At 47.3% G+C, this 24,950-nt stretch overlaps 1 protein-coding gene across 1 annotated transcript in view; it reads right to left on the reverse strand.

Moving 5' to 3' along the window:
• NTSR1 (neurotensin receptor 1) overlaps positions 1 to 16,334 on the reverse strand; it is a 51,844-nt gene extending 35,510 nt beyond the window's left edge. Inside the window, exon 1 of the mRNA XM_079321484.1 lies at positions 15,538 to 16,334. Within this exon, the coding sequence (XP_079177610.1) occupies positions 15,538 to 16,206 (669 nt within the window). The 5' untranslated portion in view covers positions 16,207 to 16,334. The remainder of the gene's footprint in view (positions 1 to 15,537) is intronic.
• Between the last annotated feature and the right edge of the window lie 8,616 nt (positions 16,335 to 24,950).

Here is a 24,950-nt window from a genome sequence, read left to right on the forward strand (position 1 = left end):
CACAAGTCTCTCCCACGAGCAGCAGGAACATCTGCAGTGGAAAGGGAGGAGGAAGGAGAAATTGTGACTCCAGCCCAGGAGCCCTTGGGGATCACCCACCTGCTCTGAGCTCTCCTGGAACTGCTCACCCAACATTTCTCTGGCTCCTCCCATGGCAGAGAAGATCAAAATTTCTCCCAAAGCATCAGTTCTTTTGTGAAGCTCAGCATTTGGGTGCAGAGGTTGTGGCAGCAAAGCAACTTTGTTCTCCAGCATGAGCTACCAGTGCATTCAGAGTATTTTGCCTCTCCCGTCCATCCAGAAAAAAAAATAAAATAGTGTAGAAATGAAGAAAGTTTGTCTGGACTGAAACAAAGGAGGAGGAAACAACCTGTCCTTTCATTTTGATGGATCTTTCTCTGTAGGGAGCATTGAATATCTTCATTTTCCAGGTATCATTTGGTCTCAGATTTGTCATTCTTGACACAGGCATTTTGCAGCTAACAGATTAAGCTTCACCTACTGGGCACAAAGTATTTGGATGTTGTCTTGTAAAATAAGTAATTTCCTCCCCCTCCTTTTGGCCAGAGCAGTGATTACTGCTCACTGGTTTAGACAGTGAAAGAATGGGTTATTTCAGAAAGAATGAAAAAATAGAATAAAATAAAATCTGGGAAGATTTCCATTTCCCTCAAAGCTTGCTTAACTTGTTTTAAGGTTTTATTTAAGGCACAGAATGGTTGACAATAAAATTATTTCTCTGAGCTGGGAGAGGTAAAGCAGATTGTTACACACAGGGAGAGGGGAGCTGACTGCTCTCATAAATAAGTCAATGTGTTACTCCTGCAAGACTGGAAGTGGAATGACAGCTCCTCCAGATGCTGATGCTCTATTTCTCTGTGGCCCTAAAGTTTGCTAAAAATACCCTCCAAAAGCACACGTGCTCCAGGGCTGCAGAAACCCTTGGAGCAGGGGAGGTTTCAAATGGCCACATTCCAGCTCCATCCCAGCTGGGCTGGGTATCAAACCTCTGCTCCCAAATTATCACACCTCTGCTCCAAAATTATCACACCTCTGCTCCCAACTCGTGCCCAAACCTCAGCAGGCATGGCTCCCATGGCTGAGTGTCATTAGGATACTGCTGGGAGCCAAGAAAGCAGTCTTTCCTCAGGCTGCTCAAGGACAAGAAATTATAACAATGATTAAACATCTGCTGGAGATGTGAGAGAAATGATGTTTTGCAGAAAGCATGTTTTCAAAGAGGTGTTGCCTTCTTGGACCAGTGAGCCTTTTCTATTCTGTGTGGCACGATCTACTCTATATAAATGTAGTGTTTCTTTAAATAAAAGCTCTCTTCTGGTTCTCCATTACATGAAGAACTATGTTGCATTAACCTTTTCACCACTCTTATAGCTCAAATGCAACAGCTGAGGGGCTTTGTGGAGTGGGGAGGGCTGGCAGATCCTGAGCTGCTGAGCCTCCTCAGAGTGGTGGGGATGGTGCTGCAGCATCCTGGCTGTTTTGGGATCAAATCCCAGCTCTGAGGTGCTCTGAGCCTGCCATGCTTTAATGGAGATTATTTCAAGTTATGTTTCCAATAGAGATGGTTCACACGTGCCCAACCTCGCTCTCCTCCCTGCCCTCTCTTGACACAATGAAGAGGCAGGTGATAAAACACAGCAAAAATTAAAGGAAAGGGGAGATGGAAACCCATTAAATTCCAAAGCAGAGCTTTGTTTTTGGATGAACATCCCTTCACTGCTCTAAATGCAACTCGTGCAGGCAATGGGCAAGGGCATGTCACCTTCCCCTCCTGACACCCACCAGAGGAAATAAATCAGTGTCATCAAACCCCAGCTTCTTTCTCCCCTTCTTTTGCAATTTGATGTCTGAGGTGCATAAGGAAGAGGAAAGCACAAGTATGACAGGGTGATTAGTGCTAATCTTTACTCACACAGAGAATAAGTTACCAATCAGCCACTCTGTCCCTATCTCCTTATTTAAAATGCAAACTAACATGAATGAAACAATAACAATTTAATTAGATGGAAATCGAAAAGCTACAGGAGAATGCCATTGTTGCAGCAGTCTGAGGTTCCTGAGCTGCATGTAATTACTTTGATGGATCACACACTAAAGGGAGAGTTAAACAGCACAGTTTCCACAACACTTTTTGCACCATTCCATGTCTTCTCACTTTCAATGATGGAAGCCAGGGACAGCTAGAGTGGGAAATGATTTTCCTTCCAGTGCAGCAAGGACAGTGTCCTGGGAAGCAGACCCAGCCCACACTCCAACCTGCCTGTTTTGCTTTAAATGAAAAAAAAAAAAAAAAATGCCCCAGAGCTCCAAACCAAAAGATGCCCAGAAAGTATCAAAAATGACGAGAACATGTAAACCATGATGGAAAGTAGAGCAAAAGAAAGAGAAAATTTAAAATGAAACAACTAATGAAACTTTTCACAAGTATAAGGATGTACTCTGACAAAGGCTGTCACAGACATGCCAGCTTGCACTCTGGTGTGGTGCAGGGATCAGCCTGGTTCCTCAGACTCAGCTTCAAGCCCAAGTTTTGGAGAGGCACAGCCCAGACCACACCATTCATTGGGGCTTTGAGGAGGGGCCTGCTGCCAGCACCAAATGTGTCACTGTGAATCATCCACACACCAGTCTCAGACTAAAAACTGTTCCCTGAATCATGGAGAAAAGCACAAATGTTCTGCTCTGAAACAGAAAATTCACTGACTCCTTCTTGAGCCAAAAATAGGGGAAAGGGTTGTATAATTCATTTACTTTGAAAAATAAGCATTTCAAAGTTATCTAAACAGCACTAACAACAGGGAAATCTCTGTTTATTTAATCAGTCCATTTTTTGCTGGGCTTGGTGCTGGTGCTCCAGGCAAGTTTATCTCATTCACCTTAAAACAACTTAAACACAAAACTTCACCCAACAGCTGTGAGAGGCTGGCAGCTCCACTCCACATCTACATTACTGCCTTAAACATGTGCTCCTAAAAACATCCCAGGTTTTGGTGAACACCATGTTGTGAGCAGAAGGAGAAGCTGGAAGCATTTTGTGAGTAAGTCTTGGAACAAGCTGTTTTCTTAGGGGTGACCAATCCACATTTTATCACTGGTTTGCCCCATTTCCAGCCCAATCAGCTTGGATGGAGGCAGATTTCTGACAAGTTGCAGCTAGAATTATAAGTGAAAAAGCCATGATTATTTTCAGCTGAAATTCTTGTCTCCCTGGATAAGTACTCTACTTCCCTCAGCAGTCTTTGCAAATCATTCTTTGTGACCAGACACAAAAGACCTGTTTTCTATGAGATCACTTATCTCCAGCAAAGTTTCAATGGAATATTGAATGAAGGCATCAAAATCCTGTCAAAACAACCACTGCCACAGCCTGGAAAGTAATTTTTCAAGGCTTCTTTCTTGATATTTGCTGGTAATAACTTTCATCAAGTTCATTCCCAGAAAAGGTTGGGGGATTTTCTCCCCATCAGCCTCTTGGGATGCTGGGCACAGCAGTGTCCAAGGCCAGGTTGGACAGGGTTTGGAGCAACTTGGTCGAGTGGAAGTTGTCCCTGTCCATAACAAGGGGTTGGAATGAGATGGTCTTTAGGTCCCTTCCAACTCAAACCATCCTGTGATTCTATGATTCACCACTGCTGAAGAGGTCTTTGATTGCCCAACCCATTTCTGGGTGATTCCCAAGCATTGGGATCACCCAGCTCTGAGGAAGGAAACCAGCTTCACCCCAATCAACACCAACCCCCTGTTTGGGACTGCTGTCTGTTTATGAGTGAAGGCAGCCAGGCAGAAAGACTCTTTCTCCACCTGAGTGGTTTCCCTGCTGCTGAGATGCTGACCTGAGCCACAGGCTGGCTCTTGGCAGGAGAGCAGCACTGCTCCTGAGATCTGGAGAGGAGGATCGGGTGGGTCAAGGTGATGGCTCCATGGAGCACAAGAAGGGTTCCCAGGTGTGCTTGGAAATGTGTGAAATTTGCAGGACAGCAATAGAGGGAAATCTGCTAACTATTAGAGTTTTCATAGAATCATCTTTGCTTAGCCACTCAGTATGAAAATTTTTCCTAACATCCAAGCTGACCCTCCCCTGGTGCAACTTGAGTTTGTTTCACTCATTGCCTGGGAGAGGAGGCTGACCCTCAAAAATGTAAGGAACTGAGGTGTGCACCAGCCTCCTAAAGAGAAAAAAAAGCTCAATGCTGGAATGGAATTAATACCCTGAAGATTTTCAGCTGTGATTCAATCTTGTCTCAACAGCACCCACAGGTCACTAGTCAGGATCATCTCAGCCCGATCGATACCCGTGGCCTTTGAAGCTCCTGTCTGCTGGCTCAGGAAAGGTGTTCCTGCAAATCCACAGGGAAAATCAGGCACTGCACCCTGACAGACACAGCCCCAGCAAGAGGCACCTGGCGCAGCCACGCTGCTGCAGCCCTGGGAAACTGGGGGACAAAAAAAAAGAAAGTCTTGAAAATCAGCTGAACTAACTCCTCCTGAAAAATCACTTGGAATGTTTTAGTTTTTTGTTGTTTGTTTTTTTTTCTTGTTTGTTTTTGTGTTTTGTTTTGTTTTGTGTTTTGTTTTTTGTTTAATCTGAGAGCACAGCTCTGATTTAGAGCAAGGGAAAGCAGTGCCTGTCTCTTCTGAATTCCGTGGGGAGGAAGTCAGTCTGTTTGCTGCTGTGTAGCTGCTGTGCACAGCTCCAGCTGCAGTTGTAGAGCTCCAGTCAATAGTTGCTTTACAGAAAAAAACAGTTTTGTTTTGCAGGCACAAAGACCTCTTCTATCCCTAGCCAGCAGGAGGTTTATAAAACTGTCATTTCTCGCCCTGTTTCTGCCCTTGCCTCTTTGCTTCTACTTCTTACAGGCTGCCAGTGGGTTTTTTATTGCTTTGGGTGTTTTCTTTTAATTGAAACTGAGTAAATTGCATTTTTCCCTAAATAGTTGATGAGTTTAACAAATTTTTCCATTATTTCATGGGGGGAAAATACACCAACCTTTGGAGCAGAAAACAGAAACATTATTTGAACTTGCTTTGTGTAAGAACACAGAGACAATCTCACAATGATGGGGGCAGCTCCTGAGGGCCCTCAAAAGCTACTTTTGGCTGGGCAATATTTCAGGGATGAAGTTTAGCCCAGCACTACATGATATGAGAAAACCTCTGGGGCATGACCAGCTATTTTCCCTTTTCCAAAAACATTCTTTCTAAAGTAATGAAGACACCAGCAAGCTTTATTTCTGGCTGATCACTATATTTGTAACAGTCTTTCTTGCAGTAGCTCCATTGATAACAGGGGGAAGAGGGAAGATAAAAGCAATCATAAAAGAGAAAGACCTTCTGCCTCATCTCCCTCTGAAGCCATTCCCTGCAGATCACATCTCTGGCCCCTTTTAGGGGAGCTCAGGCTGGCAGGGAGGGACAGGGGTGGGAGACTCATTTGCTGGGAAAAGACAGAGCTGCAAAGCAATAATGCAGCTGGCATCTCATTCTCAAAAATAAATGGCTGCTGCCATGCTTCATCTTCCTCCTCTTTTCCTGCAGGACCCCTAACATTAATATCACTGGTGAGCAAGAGTGTTCTGTTCTTTCTTATCAAAAAGCAGAGCAGCTCCCTCAGGCACAGCTCTGTCCTCAAGCCCCATCCCTGTTTTTATCACTCCTCTTCCATCCAGGCATCTCCTTGAGCTGCCAGCCTGCCTCCCAGGCAGGGGGGGAATTGGAAGAGCAGCTTGGCAAGGGATTGCACCCAGATGAAACCTTGCTGAAAAAAGACAATACAAGGAAAACCAGTGTGACCTGATGGGGTCTGGGAGGAGCAGGGAGGGTTTGTGGATGGAAGCAGAGCTTGGCCAGTGGGTGCTGGGAGCCACAGCCTCTCTGCTTTGCTGATATTATCCCCTCTCTGCCCTGGCCCCTTGGAAAAGCTCTTTTCTTTGGGTAATTGTGGTTTTGTTCTCATTGCAAGTACTGCCCTGGGACATGCTGCTGGTGACACCCCCATATTTTGGCTTGTGATGAACTGAGGGAAAATGCACCCATAATGGAGCTCAGCTGGAAATTCCCTGAGCTTTTTACTGCTCCCAAGCACAGTATTCAGCAGTGACACAAGGTCTAATAGGCTTCTGCTGTTTCCTTTGACTCAGAAAAATGGCTATTGCAGCTGCTAATGCTCTGTCTTCAAACAAACTCCCTTTCTTGCTAGATACTAAAGAATAAATGCTATTTCCTTGGCTCCAGGATGCTCTTGGAAAACCATCAGATCAGGCAGAGTTTCTGGCCATGCTGGCATTGCACTGACCTCTCTCCTGCCAAAGCTGAGCTCCTGATACTCCAACACTGCCCTGCAGCAGCAGTTGCCCTGGGACTCTCATCACTGCTTGACTCCCTCTTGGAAAACGAGGGCAGAGGTTTCTCTTCCCCTTTGCCACAAGAGACAAACTCCCAGCAAGAGCAGTGACAGAGCCTGAATCTGTGGCATCACTCTGATGGGGCAACAAACAGCTCTGGCCACTTTTTATAGCATGGTGCTGGTCACATTTCTCCTCCATGAAAGGTGGACAGAGGGAGGAACAGAGAAGGACCCAAAACAGGCACAAACCCACACAAACCTACTAGCAAATTCCATAATGAGGTGCTGGGCCCGTGGCATTACACCTGACAAATTCACCACACAAAGATCCAAAGGAATAAACCAGCTCCAAATAATTTCAGGGCCTGAGGATGTGTTCTGTATCATCTTAAACTTGGCGAGATTCATTTTCCTGACAGGCTGTTTAAAAGAAAAGTGGGTTATATGATTAAAAGAAATAAACCTCTCTCCAATGCCCTATTGCATGACCAGCAAAAATAACCCTTCTCGGTTCTCACCTACCTGGATGTCAGCATTTCCCAGAGGCTTTCATGCCTCCAGCCCTTTTCTTTGCCAGTGAAATCACAAGCAGGCTCTCAGACACTGATTTTTGCAAAAGAGCAGGCTTAGATATAGATTTCCGAATTCAAATATTGCCAGCACTTGCCTACAAAGCACAGGGCACAAATCCACAGTGTATAAACCAGGGTAATAGAAAAGCCAGGCTGTTAATCTTCATAATGTGCCTCTCAGTGGGGATTTCACTTGAATGTTATTTGCATTAAATATGATACTGAGTGGTGGATATGCAGTTATAAATAAATTAAAGGCCATATTCAAGTCAAACACTGTCCCCCTGTCGACTGCAGCCCCAAGTGTGAGAGCTGCTAACAGTGGACTGTGCACTCTGCTCATCTGCATGGCTTGCTGAAGGGAAAAGTGCTGGAAAGTTCCATCATTAGTGCCCTGAGAAACTCTTTTTTGGGGGAAAATTGATGTGTTTTGTGAGGTTAATAGTGTCAGCCCAAGCTCTACGAGTGCTGGAAGTATTGTTGACACTTTTGTTTGCCTCTGCCCATCCCCACACTTTGCTTGTGGATTTTCTCCATAAAGGCTGAGCTGTGCAGGAGCCTCCCCTTGGGCTGCTGAGGATGGCAAAGAAAATTCAATTAGACCTTCAAGGGAGAAAAAAAGGTCTTATCCTGAAGGAGAAGTGAATTCTTGGTTGCTTCATTGCTGCTTTTCCTCAGTGTTTCTCTGCTGCAGCTCCTCTCGTGGAGCTCAGGTATGTCAGGGTTTGTTTCCTGGCATGGTTTGATCTCCAGGCTGTGTTCAGAGTGCCAGCCTGGCCATGAGCCTGGCTGCTCTAGACTGCTGCACTCTGAGGTACTTACTGACCAAATTCCTGCCTTTTCTTGCTCCCCTTTCAAGGGGTTTTCCATCCTGCATTGGCCAGGAAACACCTGCAAGCTGTGAGGGAGAGAAGCTTGAGGCTGAGTTTGCTCCTTGAGTTAGTAAGTGCAGTCTGTTAAGTGTTTGGGACATGCACAGCTCCCCATCATTGTACCTTGAGGTCAAATAATCTCTTTATTAGTCTAAGCCTATCCTTCTTCTGCCTACAGTGCTTTATCAAACTTGACACACTTGGATTTAAGGAACAAGTATGACAGTGTCACAAGTCTATGACTGACAGCAATGAAAAATGAGATATGGGAAACTCAAAGGATTGAGTTTCTTTTTTTGAATTAAATGAGTATATTAAAATGTATAAATTACCCCCGTGGGGATAAAATGTAAGGTCTTTACAGGATGAGTCAATAGTGATGAAAGTAATGAGTTAAACTTTCCCAGCAGCTGTGTGAGCTGCATTTTTATAAGATGGTTTTGAAAAAAATCATTGAATAGGAGGGAAAAGTGGGTTAATTTCTTATTGAACATAGTCAAATAGATATGGACTTATTTAATAAATTCTCCAAGGGAACAAGGTGCTACGAAAGTCCTGCCACATATTAAGATCATATTTGCTCGGTTCAGCAGTGCAGACATTTGTTCTTGCTTAAGTTAAAATTAATAGGATGTGGCATTGCAATGACTATATTAATTAGCTCATTGGAGTCCTGATCAAAACGAGGGGTCTGCTGAGCCAGATGTCATCCTGCATCCAAGAGCTCGTGGCAGATCTGCAGCAGGTCCCTGCTCCCAGGTCTGGGTGAAGCTGGCAAGGTGATGAACCCCTTAATTCAAGGTGAAAGGAGGAAGAAAATGGGATGGTGAAGGGCTGAGATTGCTCCTGCTCTGGCTGCCTGACACCTCACAAAGCAGGGAGCAGACCCAGGCAGCAGGGAGCCCCTCAGGCTGAGCCAGGAGGGGCCCAGCAGCAGGGCTGGGGTGCCCAGGAGGAGAAGGCAGCAGGGACACCATGGCAGAAGGGGGCTGTCACCTGCAGGTGACAGCACAGCCATGAGCAGTGCCACCCTGCCCAGGGTGCTTTCCTTTCCTCCCTGAGTTAGTGATTGTCACCACGCTTTCTGCTCTGCCCATGACTCTTCACTTCAGAGGTACTCCCAGCTTTGTCATCAGCATTTTGCATAAAACAGATGCTTTTTCTCTTCTTTCAAATACTAGGCTTTATGAAAGTTTACATTTTTCCTTTTTTTTTTTTTTTTTCTCCATTTCTACTAGGAAAATCTCATCTCTCTGATTCCTGTCTTCAGCTGACAACTGCCCCTAGCCCATGAGAACACAAAAGCTTCAAAGACACCTCACTGAACTTTTCCTCAAAGGAAAAGGTTGAGCTACAAAGGCCTTGTCCATTCTATCTTTCTTTCCCTGGGAGAGGAAAAGCTCCCACGGAGCTGTGCCCAGCAGTGCACTCTGCTCTGAGAATTACTGAAGTGAAAAAGCCACAGGAGATGAGCAGCAAATCTCACATGCTGAAACCACCTGCAGGTGAGCAGCTCCTCCAGCCCACCAGATGCATCCTCTCCAAAGGCCAAGGATGAAAGCCACACAGCACAGCCCTGTGCCACAACATCCTCTGTCCTGCAGGAGCAGGGGTGATGATGAGATTCTGGTACCCCAGGGAGGGAGGAGGAGGATGGACCTCCACAGACAAGGCATTTGAATAATGGGATAAAATCTGTCTCACTAATATTCTCTTCTCATACACAGAAAGCAAGTGAATGCAGAAAAACACTGGGAATGAACTGTCAGCTCAGAAATTTTCTCCCTATTCAGGGTTAGTACTCCACCATCACCACCTTCTCTAAACCCAAGCACTTTTTTCCCAAATAACTGATCAGCTCAATTGATTTATCATCATTATATGTTTGGGTTTTTTTTAATCCCACTCCTAAGAGACTTTGCAATTGGATAGGAGAAATGGTATCCATGGGAAGCAAGACATGGGGGAGCTGAGCACTGGAGGCATCTCCAGCTCCACACAGTGAGAGTGGCTGTCCTGGAGGGCAAAGAGCAACCAGACAGACTGGGAATGTAAAAACCCAGATTCATCTGCTTAAAGTCAGGGGAAGGAAGGGTGTCAGCACTGGGATTGATGGGTTTGGCATTTAATATTCTCTGCTTTAAGGCTCAGACTGCCCAACCCCACCAGCCCCTCCAGTCACCTTCACTGTGTCACTGTCCTGGGGCAAACCACAGCAGGGAAAAGGCAATGGGGACACCATGCAAGCCCAAATTCCCCTCTGACCCCCAGCCAGGCACCCTGTGTCCCATCCTGCCTGCCTGGGGCAGGCTCAGAAGTGTTTCTGGAAGCCCAAATTGCCATCTGTGAGTCTCCAGCAGATGCTGCACAGAGACGAGAGTGAAAGTCTTTAAGGGAAAGGAGGGGGGAAGCAGGGAGATGACAATTAAATAGCTGTTTTAAATGATCTGAAAGATTAAAGGCAGATGAAGGATTTTTTTTTCTCTCTGGGAAAAGCAACTATGAGATTACCTTCATCTCTTCTGCCTTCACAATCTGCTGGTAAGAGGAAAACCTAAGAGCTAAATCGATCAGCCACATTTCCTCGTTTTTTTATTATCTCTCCAGCTGACATCTTGGGAAGGGGGAGGGAAAAATAAACCAAGTGAATTAAAATCAATTGGGGGGGGGTGAAAAGAGAAGAAATTATGTAAGAACTGGCAAAACACAGCAGGCCAAGTGGTTATGTAAAGCAACAAACACAAGAGCTTATTTAAATTAGATCTAGCTGCGAGACAGAGCAGAGTGTAAAGGGGCTGGGATTAGGCAGGCTGGGCTGTCGTGCATATGCTGAGTTAAAGCCCTGCTTCCCTGAATAGCCCATGAAAAAAAAAGGCAGATTTTTAGGGATGCTCCCACCATGGCAGATGGGCATTGCTGCTGGGGCAGGGGTTCCTCTGCACCACTGTGGGGATGGATCCAGACACTTTTACACAACTGTATCTTCATTTTCTTATCTACCTGAGGGTGTGGCAGCACCATGACCTGATGGGACACAGTCCAGCCACAAAGGTGCCATTTGTGGTGCCATCAGAGGGGTGAGTGGCACCAGGTTCTCTGGTGAAGTGAGGGATTTAGAACAGCACTCTTATTAAAAGCCTCAGTAGGAGTTTGGCTGTGACTTAAGGAAGAGAAATCAACTTCAATTCCTCTAGTCAATACCAGTATAAACACAGGATTCCTGAATAATTGACTAATCCTGATAGGATTTGCCAGCAAACCTGGAGAGAATTCAGCCACTTGCTTTTATAGCTTGCTATTTTCCTGAAATATGGAGAAATATTTGTCATGTTTATTTACTTGGAATCACAGATCTGATGGTGGGCAGGGCCCTGCACCAGAGCAGTGAGCACATCCCACCACCCTGCCAAGGTGCCCTCAACAGAGGAAAGTGTAAGGGAGGGTTTGCAGCATCATACATGGAAGTGTCAACTCTGTAAGGCTCTCAGACCAGTGGAAATTTAATAGATAACGTTGGAAGAGTGTGTAGAGACATGATAATGGATGTCAAGGCTTTTGGTCCTTCCTTTCCATCACCTTCACACCTGAGACTCCTTGGCAGGTCCCTTTAAAGGCATTGCACAAAGAAATGTAGGCAGAAATAAAGCAGAGGAGCTACTTGGGCAAAGTTGTTTCATGTGCAGAGTTATTTACTCTACAAATCATCCAAACTGTGAGCAGCCTTCATAAACCATGATAAAGGAGGGCTCTGGAGGGAAGGGTGAGCTGCAGCCACAGGGGGTGGGCTGAGGCAGAGCAGATCCACAGAGGAGCAGAAATCCTTCAGAAGGGTGAGGAGGCCCAGAGGAGTTCCCCAAGTGCTGCCCTAACAAATGAGCAACTCTGAGCTGCTGGAGCTGTGGCAGTTTCTGGAGGAGCAGGGCCTGCTGCCATGTGTTTTAATAGATGGGATCACACCAGCTGTCCGTGCAAATAAAACATTAGCATGTGTCAGACACTCTGCCCAGGCACTTGCTGAAACTTGGGGGACATTTTGCAGCAGAGCCATCCAAGCTGTGCCACACCAGTGGGAAAACATCTTCCCCTGTGAATTTTGGGGTGCCCACACCCAGCTCCCCTTGCACATGTGCCCAGTCCAGGCTCAGATGAAATCCTGGGATTTTAGTTTGAGGAGCTGCTGACTCTGTGTGTGGGGACTGATGGTGCAGCAGGATTGTTGGTATTTCCTTCAGCTTCCCCTCTTTCCCCACCTTCTGCTGTGAACCTCTACAGAAAAAAGTATGAAGGTAAGAAAGTAATAAGCAGGAAAATCAATTTGCACTGCATCTGGCCAGTGAAATTCTGAGCTTTTAGAAAATCAGGGCTGAGACTGTGCAATGTTAGTGGCACACGGGGCTGCACGTGGCAGATCAGGACACTCAGAGGGATCCTTTTTGAGGAAGCTGGTTCCAGAGCCAACCCCACAGGCACAGAATCATAAGTGAACAGGGAAAACCTCTCATCCTGCCACAGAGCTCTCATATCCATCTCTGCTACAACGAGGAGCTTTAAAACCTCCTCCAGCTGAAGTGCCATGAAAACATGAATTTACTTGTATGGCTTTAAGAGGTGTTTATGTGGAAAAAGAACCTAAAACCTAAACCAGTGCTTTTCAGAGGATGTCTGCCAGCTAAAGAGTTTACTAGACCTAAATAATATGGTTATAATGGACTCCTGGTTCCAGATCCCACGTGGATGCCAAGATCCAAAGCAGACGTCCCTGACTGGCAGAAGAACATGAAAACTTGGCAATGGAGAATATGTAATAAACCAGAATATGTAATAAACCAGATCCACAGCTGCAAGGACAGTGATGAGCAAAGCTGGAAAGAGTTCTAAGAATTCCACTTTAGAGGCCACACAGCACTTATGCCTCGATGGCAAGAGGTGAGATGTGTCTGGTTTGTGGGGACACACAGTGTCACCTGCAGAACATCTCACCTACTGCTCTTCCTGATTATGTGCTGCCCTGAACAATTTGTAATTGCTAGAAGAATATCAGTAATTACCTTTTACAGTTGTTGTGGAGCTTAAGTGGTGCAAGTTAATATGTGTGAGAACCAAATTTCCTGAGTATTGTTTGAATGATTGCTTTTTTTATTATTATTATTACAAGGAATCCTGGTTGTTCACATTCAGTCTAATTTCACTCAGGAATGTCCATTAAAATTTGGATACTCAAAGAAAGTACAGAGATGTTAAATTACTACAATCAAATAAGCCCTTACAACCCAGAATATTCTGTGAAATACTTTTTCCAGGAAGCTTGCTCCAGTTCAGAGAGGATCATTCTCCTGTAATGATCCCAGCAGAACCATAGCTCACACTGGTCTCTGAGGGTATAAATGGATACAATGCCCTGTTCTGGAATAGAACTTGAACTTCTTTCAATCAGTCTACAAAAAAAAAACACTTGGAGAGCTAATGGTTTCCCAAAAAAAAACCCCACCAGTTTGCTTTAGACAGTTTTCCAAACAGGAATAGGAGTGAAATATGTTGAGTGATTTATTGCAAGCAATTTGCCAGCTCGAGCAAGTGCATCCTTGCTCTCCCTAATTTGAAGACAGAAAATGAATGCAAAGAGATGCAGAGATGCTCTAAAGCAACTTGAACCCACCACAAAAGACCAGGGCTCCAGATTGCCACCCAGCAAGACCTCTGCACGTCACACTCCACATCAGCACTGCCCTTTCTCTCCCGGATCTTCCATCACTTGTCTTTTTTTAAACCTCTGCACAGCTCAGGCCGTGCAAGCGCCGGCTCACACGCTGTGCCGCGCTTCCCATTAACGCACTTCAAACCTGACTTGCAGCTGCTCTGCTTATTCACTCCAGAGCCTCCCCAGCCCAGGGCCCTGCCTCACGTTGTGTGATGCTTGCCTGTGCTCAGAGGAATGGGGTGAAACCATGAAACAACCTTCCTGTCTTGGCAGAGCCACTTTTGCAGCCGGATTGCCCGAGAAGAAACAGCTTGACATGGTTTGGGGTTTGGTTCTTCCTTCTCCCTCAACTGCTGCCTCTTTCTTTTACCTTTTAAATTAATACACTAGTTCATTAAACATAAATATAAGAGGAAAAGCCCACAGGTGAACTTCACATACACATAATGCATTCATGTCTTCCTACTCCTGACTTGGTTAATGGGATAAGGTATAACCTGAATAATTTCAAGACTGTAAGGTACACTGAGAGTGCAATCTCTAAATATACGGGTGGGAAATAATCCTCTGGTTTTAGCCCTACCATGGTAACAATGAGTATCAGTTTAATCCTAGAAGGAAGATGAGTGGAAATAATGCATTTCAGTCCCATTGTTCTCAAATCAGACGGTTCACGTCTCCTTAGAGAGCAGAGAATTTGGGTTAAGTACACTGGGCTGCCACTGGCAAAACCTTCCAGGAATCTACAGGAGAAATTCAGCCCTCACCACCTAAGATGAAAGTTAGGGATCATGACAAAATGCAGAGGGAATCCAGGGCTTCTATCAGGGCTTGATTTGGGTTCACTGGAACAGTACAGAGGGGAAACTGAGAGAATTACGTCTAAACATTTACCGACTCTGATCTTTAATCTAAATGCACATTCGCTCACCTGCTTTTAGTGGGAAGGAATGGTTCTGATTCATTTCCATTTAAATTCCCTCCCTTCAAGTGTGGGAACATCCCAACGACTTTAGTACACATGCAGCTTTAAATTCCAACTGCCCGCTGATTAACCCCACCTGAAATTCATGTTCCAAATGAAAAATTGAGCAGCTATCACATGCAAGCCTGGCAGCCAAGGGGCTATGGAGATTGGTGTCTTGCTCTCTTCTGTCCCTCCTTCCGTGTCTCTTACATTTTTCAAGCTCAATGCTCCAGTAAACAAATGCCTCAACCCGCCAGAGCACTGGAGCACGGCAAGTGTTGATGCTGAAATCCTTTCCACGCATGGGCGTGTTGGATTTAGCACCGTATAGAGAGCAGCAAAGCCGTGCTGAAGTCAGAAGGGGCTGCTAAAAGCAGCTACGGATTTCCCCAAAACAGCAAAAATAGCAGCCTCTGCCTTCCACGGTGCAGCTCCTTTTCAGAAGCCTTTGCTACACCCTGTGTCCAAAACTTTCTGAAATTAGGAGCTGTCACTATAATGAAGGAGAGGGCTCTGGATCAACACAAGCAACTGGGAGAGGGAGAGAGATTATTTCCTCTGAACTTACTGGCTGCTTTCCAGCAGAATGGAAGGAGATGCAAAAAATGCAGAGAAAGGGTGGAGATTTGGGGATTTCTGGCCATGATCTGCCACCTTTGGAGGGGACCAGAGAGTCCCCGGTGCGACACCGGCGGAGCGGGGCCGGCTGTCCCGGGCTGTGCGTCACCGGGAGCGCCGGACCGGGGCAAGGGGAGCTCCAGGCACGGCAAGGAGCTCCGGGGAGGGTTGGATTAACCAGCAGGATTAACCACGGAGCAGGATTTACCCCGCTGCAAGGTCTCTGCCCAGCGTGGTGGGGCAGGAGCGGGTGCGGGGAGGGGGGCAGGCAGCGGAGCCGAGACCTCACAAATCCCTCCTGAGCGCACCCTGGGTCCCGTCAGGGCTGCTCGGGAGGGACATCCCCATCCCTGAGCCGGTCCCCGCTCCAGCCTCTCCCTCTGCCCCGCTCGGCTCCGCGAAGTTCGGCCAGCCGGGGGAGGAGGCGGCGGCCGAGCATCCCTCACCTGGATGACCGTCTTCAGCGTGGAGGTGTCCACGATGGCGGTGCAGATGAGCGAGTCGGGATCCTGGTCCTTGCCGTAGATCTGCCCCATGGTGAAGATCATGGGGATGGCGAGCAGGAAGGAGGCGATCCAGATGCAGCTGATGAACTTCTTGGTGCGGCTGCGGGACATGATGCTCTTGGCTTTGAAGGGGTGGCAGATGGCCATGTAGCGCTCCACGCTGAGGCTGGCGATGTTGAGTGCCGTGGCATAGGTGCAGGCGTCCCGGAGGAAGTAGTAGCCCTTGCAAACGGCCCCCCCGAAAGCCCAGGGGTGATGGACCCAGATGAAGTTGTAGAGCTCGATGGGCATGCAGAGGAGGAAGATGAGGAGGTCGGAGAAGGCGAGGCTGGCCAGGTGGTAGTGCACGGTGCTCTGCAGGTTCTGCAGCGACTTCTTCCGCACCAGCGTGTACGCCGTGATGGAGTTGCCCACGGTGCCCACCAAGAAAAGAGCCGAGTAGATGACGGTCACCATCACTTTGGAGTAGATGTCGGTGTTGACGTCCAGGTCCTCCTCGTCGGGCACTTTGGGGAGCAGGTCGGAGCGGTTGGAGGCGTTGGCGTAGGCGCTGGGGTGCGGGTGCAGGGGCCCGGCGGGCACGGCCGGGGCCGTGGCGTTCGGGTGCATCCCCGGCGCCGGGCAGCGCCGCCCGGAGCCGCCGCGCCGCCGCTGCCCCCGGCGGGGAACTTGGCTGGTTTTAATGCGGCGGGAGGAGCCGGCGGTCCCGGGGCTGCCGCGCGTGTGCGAGTGCGAGACGCGCCCCCCGCTCCTGGAGCCCCGCTGCCTCCTCCCTGCGCTCCCCCGCACCGCGGAGGGGACAGGATGGGAACAGCCCCGCACGCACCGGGACACGGATACACACCGGGACAGGGATACACACCGGGATATGGATACACACACCGGGACAGGGATACACACACCGGGGCACGGATACACACACCGGGACACGGATACACACAGGCACACACCGGGATAGGGATACACACCGGGACAGGGATACACACACCGGGATATGGATACACACCTGGACACGGATACACACACCGGGACAGGGATACACACACCGGGACAGGGTTACACACACCGGGATATGGATACACACCTGGACACGGATACACACACCGGGACAGGGATACACACACCAGGACACGGATACACACAGACACACACCGGGACAGGGATACACACACCGGGACAGGGATACACACACCGGGACACGGATACACACACCGGGATAGGGATACACACACCGGGACACGGATACACACACCGGGACACACACACCGAGACAGGGATACACACACCGGGACACGGATACACACACCGGGACACGGATACACACACCGGGATAGGGATACACACACCGGGACATGGATACACTCAAAGACACACACACACCCCCACACCGGTACACACACCGGGGCACACACCGGTACACACACCGGGGCACACACCGGGGCATGGATAAACACCGGGACACGCACACACACGCACACAGGTACAGCACACACCCGCCCCAGTCCCCGCCGGCCCCGCACAGCCGCGCCCTCCCCGCCGGTCACTGCCGAGCACCCCCGGCCCCGCTGGTCCCGCAGCCCCATCTCGGTCCCCAGAGTGCGGCCCGTGTAGGGACAGAGAGAGGGAGCAGGTCCCGGGCTGGGCTGAGACTCTCCTGCACCTTCTCCATCCCTCACTGGGTCAGACACAGAGGCACGGCTGGGAGCTGAGGGCTGGCAAGGGGCTGCTCGTGGGTCTGAGCCCCCTCCTTCATCCCCCACTGGGTGAGGAGAGGTATCAGGGGTGCTCTGACACTCTTCTACATCTGTAGGTACTGGTGATTTCCAAATATCCACTCAGCTCTTGCTGCTGCTAGGGTAAATGTGTGTAAATGAAGAGGAAAACACATCAAAAAATACCTACCTGTGCCCTGACCTGGTCGGGGCACCCTCAGTGCCATGGCACAGCTGCTTTGCTTCGGTCCCTATCAGTGACTTTTCCCTTAATATCTTTATATTTGGGGATGTGGGTTCCTCTATGAGTTTCCCTGTTGCAGGGACAGGGGCTGTGGAGCTGCCATGGTGATGCTGATGAAGGTGACAAATAGATCCTCTACAGGGAAAGGTTCCCCAAGGATGAGTGGTCTGTGATGGGGTTACCCTTTCAGCCACCCTGTAAAGCTGTGGTGAGCTGTTTGTCCACTCAGTCGCCTTTGAGATAAAAATATTTGAAAATGAAGAGAGGAGATGGAGGAAAATCCCATTCAGGGCACCACCATCATTTCTTGAAGACAAGCAGCAAACTTTCCCCAGCCATCTACCAAGAGTCCATATTCCCCCCAGCTTTACTCCTCTTACATCCATGCAATAAGAGCACCATAGAAGACTCACCAAAATCAGATTTATTTAGTCATGTTATTCATACCAATTTGGAGAGAAATATTTTCCAGCACTCATCCCACTCTAGTTTAGAGAATGACTAATAATCTCTTAACACCACTGTTCCTTCCATTTCAGCTTTTCTAATGAAATTTCTATTAGTTTAGAGGAGTTTGTCAGAGTTGCTGTTCCCAGCTGGTCTCCCACATTGCTCCTAATCCTTGGACGAGGTTTGGGAATGGATCAAGATAATTTATCCTGGAAAATGAAAGTGGAAGTTGTGGAAGTTGGTGGGGTGTACTGATGTCTGAAGGAGATCTGCAGCTGGGATTCAAACCTTCTCCTGGCCCCCCACTGTCCCCAGCCCTCAACCCCCAAGCTGGGGGGAGCTCAGAGCCCTGTGATTTCAGCACAAACACACAATTATGGACTAAGCACCTCTCCCACAGACAGTGAGTGAGTTCTGTTGGGATCTTTATCTGTAATGAAGAGTTATTGTCCCTTCTGGTGCTGTAACTTTGTTCTGGCCTTGTGAAAAGCAGTTGCTATTCCCACAAACAAGATACCCATCTGCTGGTCTAATTTTGCAGTGTGGATGTGCACGTTTATATCAATAGCTGTCTGCAGAAATGCTCTGGTTTGGGTTTTGCTGCCTCGTGTTTCTGCACACAGATGATGCTCAGGCACAAGGGGAGAATTGCCCCAGCAGCTCTTCCTGAGTGCTCCACGTGCTGCCTCTTCCACCTTCCCTCCATGCCAAGTACTGCCAGGGAATATCAAGAGATACAGTTTAAAAATAATTCTAATTGCAAACTGAAATAGCAGGTACCTGAAAATAATCTGGCTGTTGATCTACAATCAACACTTCAAATCTCTCCTTTCCTAAAAGTGCATGGCAAAGGTACTACCCAAAAAGTTGATAGGGAGCAGTCAAAAATGGGCTGAGTGCTCCCATCAGAAAAGGCCTCAGCAGCACATTTCTGTGAGCTAATTAATTTAATGAATTCTATTAATTCCTTGTCAAATCTGCCTCAGCCACACATGAAGGATTCTCACAAGCAGACAGCTCTGCTTCTCACTGACAGGGTGATGAGCACAGAGCTTGTCTCCTGGAACTCAGCCTTGCATTCCCCATGCAGGGATCAACCTTTCCCCCTTTCCAGAAAGTTTTTGCCCAGGCAGGTTCTCCCTTCTGTCCTCACTCACTTTTCCAGAGCTGGGCACCTGCAGCTGGTCCAGCCTGAGACCCTGCCAGCCCTGGTGTCCAAGCAGGCAGAGCTGAGCCTGCCAGAGGAACAATCCAAGACATCCACCCTTTCCCATCCCACACCCACACCTTTTCTTCTCTCTGTAGCTCCTTTTAACTCCCCACTGCCAGCGCACGCCCTGGGGAATTTGTGAATTCTCTTTCTACAAAATGAACCACAAAAGCATCTCTTCTCACCTTCACTTCTGCTCCCAACGAGGTTCTAATTCACATTCTCCCTCCAGCCGAAGCAGAGGGGGATGAGCTGCTTCCTTCTGGTGCTCCAAAGCCTCCACCACAAATCCCCACTGTTTGTTTCGGAACCAGCCGACCTTTCAGCTAATCTGGGCTCGTTTTAATATATTGTGTGTGTGTGTGTCTGAGGCTTAAAAAGGAAAAGAATCATGGAAACCAAGAAAAGCCTGATCTCAAATGTTACAGTAAGGCATTTACTTAAAATCTTGCTGGAAAATGTCACCCAAAAACCTCATCTATTTAAACTGCCTGGACTTCGAGCTGAGGGCCCCACTGTGCCTCGGATGTGAAGCCTCACCTCACCCTCCTTTTATGTAGACTCAAGTATTTTTCATATTTTCTTGTTCCAGGTGATTCCAGTCAGTAGGAATTTTTCGTGTTGATCTTATTTTTCTGAATGGCACAGGAAGCAGCAGAAGGAAAGCTCTGCAAGAGGTTGGTGCTAAGAGGCAGCATCAGCCTTTTCCTATTGAGCACCCAGCCCCAAACCCCTGCTAGAGCAGGTTCTTGAGGGAGGGGATCTTGGACTGACTGAAGCCTTTAAAATCTCTTCCCACTGGGTTCACTATAGACAGCCTCTCCCCTAAAAGTCAGGAGTGTCTAAAATGGGTTGGGGAGGTAAAATCCTGGAGTGTGCAGGGATTTTGTTGGGACATGCTGTGCTTGAAATGCAAGGGAGTGAGGGAGAAAGGGGGGATGGAAAAAGGGACATTGATCAGCATTGTTGGTGGCAATATTGACTGGATCATTACTTACAGGCACTCCTACACTCAACTTATTGCAAAATAAAGTGTTGGCTTGGCTGAGCAATAAACAATATTTACTGCCTTTGGCTGGGCAGATTTCAGAAGAGTATTTTGAATCAGACCAGTTGATACACAGGACATTTATTGACTCTGGTTTTCATAGCAGATTCACCTGCTGAGGCTCTGCAGTGTGAGAGAGTCAGTGTGTGGGTTGGCAAAGTGGGCAGACATGCCCAGAGCAGAGCAATGATCACACACCCCAGCATGTTTGTTCTTGGGCAGCTTTAAAAAAGAAAAAAGGCAGTCCAAAACCCAGAACATGCTGTGATGTGTATGATGCTATTGGTAAGAGAATCACTCTGAAGAAAGATCAGTGTCTGGGAAGGAAGAACTGGGAAATAAGAAGTCAAGGTCCTGTATTCTGTGTGTTGCCTGGTCAAATTCAGTCTTTTATTCAAGCAAAACTCCTTCTAAGATAATGAATGCACTGGCTGACAGACCCCGTAGTATTTGTCTCAAACATCAGAGACTGACACATTAACTGGGCACACACAAAAGATATCAACTGTTTTAGTTTAGAAATAAAGGAGTTTGGGGTCCCTTGGGCTGGTACTGCAACAAGCCCAAATCCGATTCCTCGTGGCAATAAATGCATTTTGTCTTCATATATGCAGTACAAGTGCTCAGCACACAGACAGCCCACACAGGCTTCCTCTTTGGAAATCATGGCCTTTATTCCCAGAACAAACACAAAAATTGACAGAGGAGTCTTAACTGGGAAACCAGCACTGTCTGTGGCTGGGAGCCCCAAGCAGGCAGGTGCAGATGGGCTGTTGCTCTGCTCCCCAGGGGTTTAATCTGCTTTTGCAGCCCTGGCAGGGCTGTGCCAGCCGTGCTTCCCGCAGCGGTGCCGGCTGCAGCACTGCCATGCCTGCCAGCAGCTCCAGCCCAGCTGCCCCTCCTCCTCTCACACCACACCAGCTCTCAGGACTCAATTCGCAGATTAACCTCATTTTCTCAGCCCTCCCCCAAATAATTGATGCTGTTTTCCAAAATTTCAAGTGGGCCTGGCAATCGTAAAATGCGAAGGGAAAAGCAGCGCAGCAAAAATCCCTGGCAGCCAAAAGCTCTTTACTGTCTTTCCCCAGTGGCCTTCCCATGTTTTAGAAGTACTCACAGATCCTGAATAAATGCCTTGGATTTCAGGAAACACACAAAGCACTGGGCATGCTTTGTGCTCTTTCCTGGTGTGAGCTTTTTTATTAAATGCTGGAAATGCCACGGGCTGGAAGAGCTTTTTCCTAGGCTCTGTGTCACCAAAGAACAGGGTGTGTTCAGACACCACTCCACCTCCTTGCAGCCAAAAAGTCCCTTTCCTTTTCCAGGGAGAGCAGCACTGAGGGATGCAGCAGGGTCAGCACCAGAAAGGTTCCCAGTGGAAACTTCCCTGGGACTCCCTACACTGGCTTTGAGTCACTCTGTGACACTTCAAACTCAAAAACTTGGCACTTCATTTCTTCCAAAGCATTGCTGTGACCTGTGCAAATGTTTATTACTGGTTCTCTGTAATCTGGCTCATTCCTGCAATTCTTCCTTTTAAGTGCCCATATCCTCCTATTTTTCCAAGCACTGACACCCTGAGCCTGGGCTGCTCCTGAGCCTGGGCTGCTCCCAAACCCATGTTGGCATCCCTATCCCTGTGTGAGCATCACAGTTTAACCAAAGATGACAAAAACAGTATTAACTCTGTTAGAGTGAGCAGAGAGTCCCTGGAGAGGGATTTTCTTTTCCTTCTATTATGGCTCAGAGGCTGTTGCACCCAACCCAAGGGAAAAGGCTCCCATAATCAGGTAAAAGCCCCAACTCCAGAAGCTCTGTAATGTAGAGCAGCCCTGGGACTGCTCTAAATTAAACTGTAAGAAATCAACCAAAGGAAGCAGGAGATAAAGGAAAAAAATCTACCAAAAAAAAAGGCCAGGAAAGTTAATTCCTTCCATCCTGTGTTAGAGAGGGAGCTCATTCAGTGCCTTTCACTGATAATTGGGGCTGCATTCAGTGCCTGACATCTTTTTTTCCAAAAGTCTCATACTGGGTGTTTGGTGAGCTGCAGGTACTGAAGAAATGTGGGGGGGAAAAAAAAGCCCAGCTTGTGGGAAATAAATCTTTGGTTGATTTAGTGGAAAGATGTTTACTGAGAAGGGAACTCTCTGGACAATAGCTATCTTTCTAAAGATTCTCATAAATCACAAACTGTTCTGACTCCAAGGGAAAATATTTCTAACTGTTTCACTGTTAAAAAATAACTTGGGTTTTTTCACTGTTCTTGCAGCATCTTTTCATTTTTGCTTCTTGTCTTGCCTAACCTGTGAATATCCTTCCAAAGCCTTATGCCAAAGGGGTGATCCTGTGGTGTCTGCTAGAATTGGTAACTGGCTCCTTGAGAAACTCTGCTGAATCAGAATTACAGAATGGTTTGGGTTGCAAGGGACCTTAAAGGTTGTGTTCCCATCCCTGCCATGGGCAGGGACTCCTTCCACTATCCCAGGTGGCTCCAAGTCCTGTCCAGCCTTGGACACTTCCAGGGATCCAGGGGCAGCCACAGCTGCTCTGGACACCTTGTGCCAGGGTCTCCCCACCCTCACAGGGAAGAATTTTTTCCTAATGCTGATCTCTACATGTTCTCTGTCAGCTTGAAGTGATTCCCCCTTGTTCAGTCACTCCAAGCTCCTGTATAGTCTCTCTCCATTTTTCTTGTAGCTCCTTAAGGTACTGGAAAGCCACAATCAGGTCACTCAGAGCCTTCTCTTTCCCTAAGCTCAGGCTACAGTTTTTCTCTCTTATTTACAAAGTCCATGTGTACAGATTTTGGAACCAAAACAAATTCACTTTTAGTGCAGTACAAGGTTTTACAGCAAAACAGAAAAAGTTACCTATCCAGCCCTGAACCCAGGTCTGAATGCCTGAGGAAAAAGTCTGGAGAATGATTTGGGTAGAAGGGTGCATTCATACAAGAAATTGCAAAACATCAGCAAAGCCACACTGGTGACAAGGATGTGAAATAGGTTAGAAAAATTAGATGGAGTCCTTCTTCCTCAGTAATGATCATGTCATCAAAGGAAGTCATATTTCACCAGGTGGCAAAAAGAAGTAACAATGACAGAAACTTCCCAAAAGCAGCTGTGAGATGAACTAGCAGGCAGCTGGGCAGAATTCAATTAACAAACTTAAATCTTTAAATGACTTCATTCTCCAGAATTTGCTCTGATCCTTCAGCAAATTTTGCAGCCACAGGTCAGCTTGGCTCCAGTATTGTGTGAGGTTCAGAGAGACTCTTACAGCCCTTCTCTTACCTGGAGCTTTTCTGGCAAGACAAGCAGGCTGACCTCAGTGCAAGGAGAAATATTCCTCTGCCAGGGAGTCACAAGGAGAAGCAGAGCTGTGAAATTCAAGAATTAAAAGCCAAAAGTCAAACTGAAGTCAGGGTGGCAGGGTCTGCCCAGATTTTGTTTGTATAAGTAATACTTTCAGAGGGCAGAAGTCCCCAGGCAATGATTTCTGTCCCCTCTACAGCTTAATTTGCACAGCAAGGTCAATGCTTGGAAATGCTTTTCCAATGCTTGGGGCCTGTAACAATTTGACCATAAATACCAGGAATTCTTTTAAAAGATTTTTAGAGTTATTTTTAAAGAGTTTTGGGAATTCTTCACCAGTTGTCCTCAAACAACCTTATCTCAAGGGGTGCCTCATTTGAGTCTCTCTGGAGAAAGAGAGGCTCCTGAGACACCTCAGTGGATCATTACTGGGAGAATAACAAATTAACAGCACTGATGAGCCCTTGAAACCACTGGCAAATGAGCTGAGCAAGCAACAAATCCTAAATTCCTCTTTGTGAGGACTAAGCTTTGGATGCATTAGGAAGATGTGTAGTTCCCACCTGTACCTTAATGGAAATCTTCACTTCCCAGAAACCCCTCCAAGGAGCTTAGAAATATACCCTGTCCTCTGTGAGATTCTCTGCTTCCCTTGATAAGTATGCAAACACATTTTATTATGAGCCTAATATGCCAGCTAAAAGGAGAAATTGATAGTCTGCCATATAAAGAGATCTGAGATATGGCTGAAAAAGGGCAAACTTGCAAGAAATAAAATCCATCTTGTGTTGCAATATGAGGAGATCACTTTATCTGTTCATCTTTTATTGGAATAAAAGGGCATGTGTAGGTATTGAATTAGCTGTGTGACATGTCACAGGCTGAGCTCGAAGCATTAAAAGAAAGATTTTGATCAAATGCACACTTGCCTCAAGATGTAAAAGGGATGATGTGAAAAAGCAATTTTGCAAATTTAAGCAAAATTGCTTTAGAGCAGATTTTGACAGCAAATAGAGACAGAAAATGTGACAATCTCACCCTCACCAACCAACCAAGCCACAGCAAAGCCAACTGCAGGGTGTTGTCACACTGGTCCCTTCCCTCCTGCAGCCCAGGCACTGACCCAGGGCATTCAGCACATCACTGCTGGGGCCAGGGCAGCTCTTTGGCTGCCTCCAGACTCACAGAAAGGAGAGAGCTGGGGACAGGGAGCCCAAGTGGGTTCCTTTGCCTGAGGGGTGACTCTGGTCCTGTCTGGCTTTTGAACCTAATCACAGAGGATCTGGAGAAGGTGATGCTCCTAATCCAGGAGAGGTGCAATAGTCTCATGTTCAGTTCCTGACAGGCTGAATTTCTCCTTCAGGTGCTGAAAGTCAAG

This window comes from Erithacus rubecula (assembly GCF_903797595.1).
Source record: "Erithacus rubecula genome assembly, chromosome: 18".
Classification (NCBI taxonomy): Eukaryota; Metazoa; Chordata; class Aves; order Passeriformes; family Muscicapidae; genus Erithacus; species Erithacus rubecula.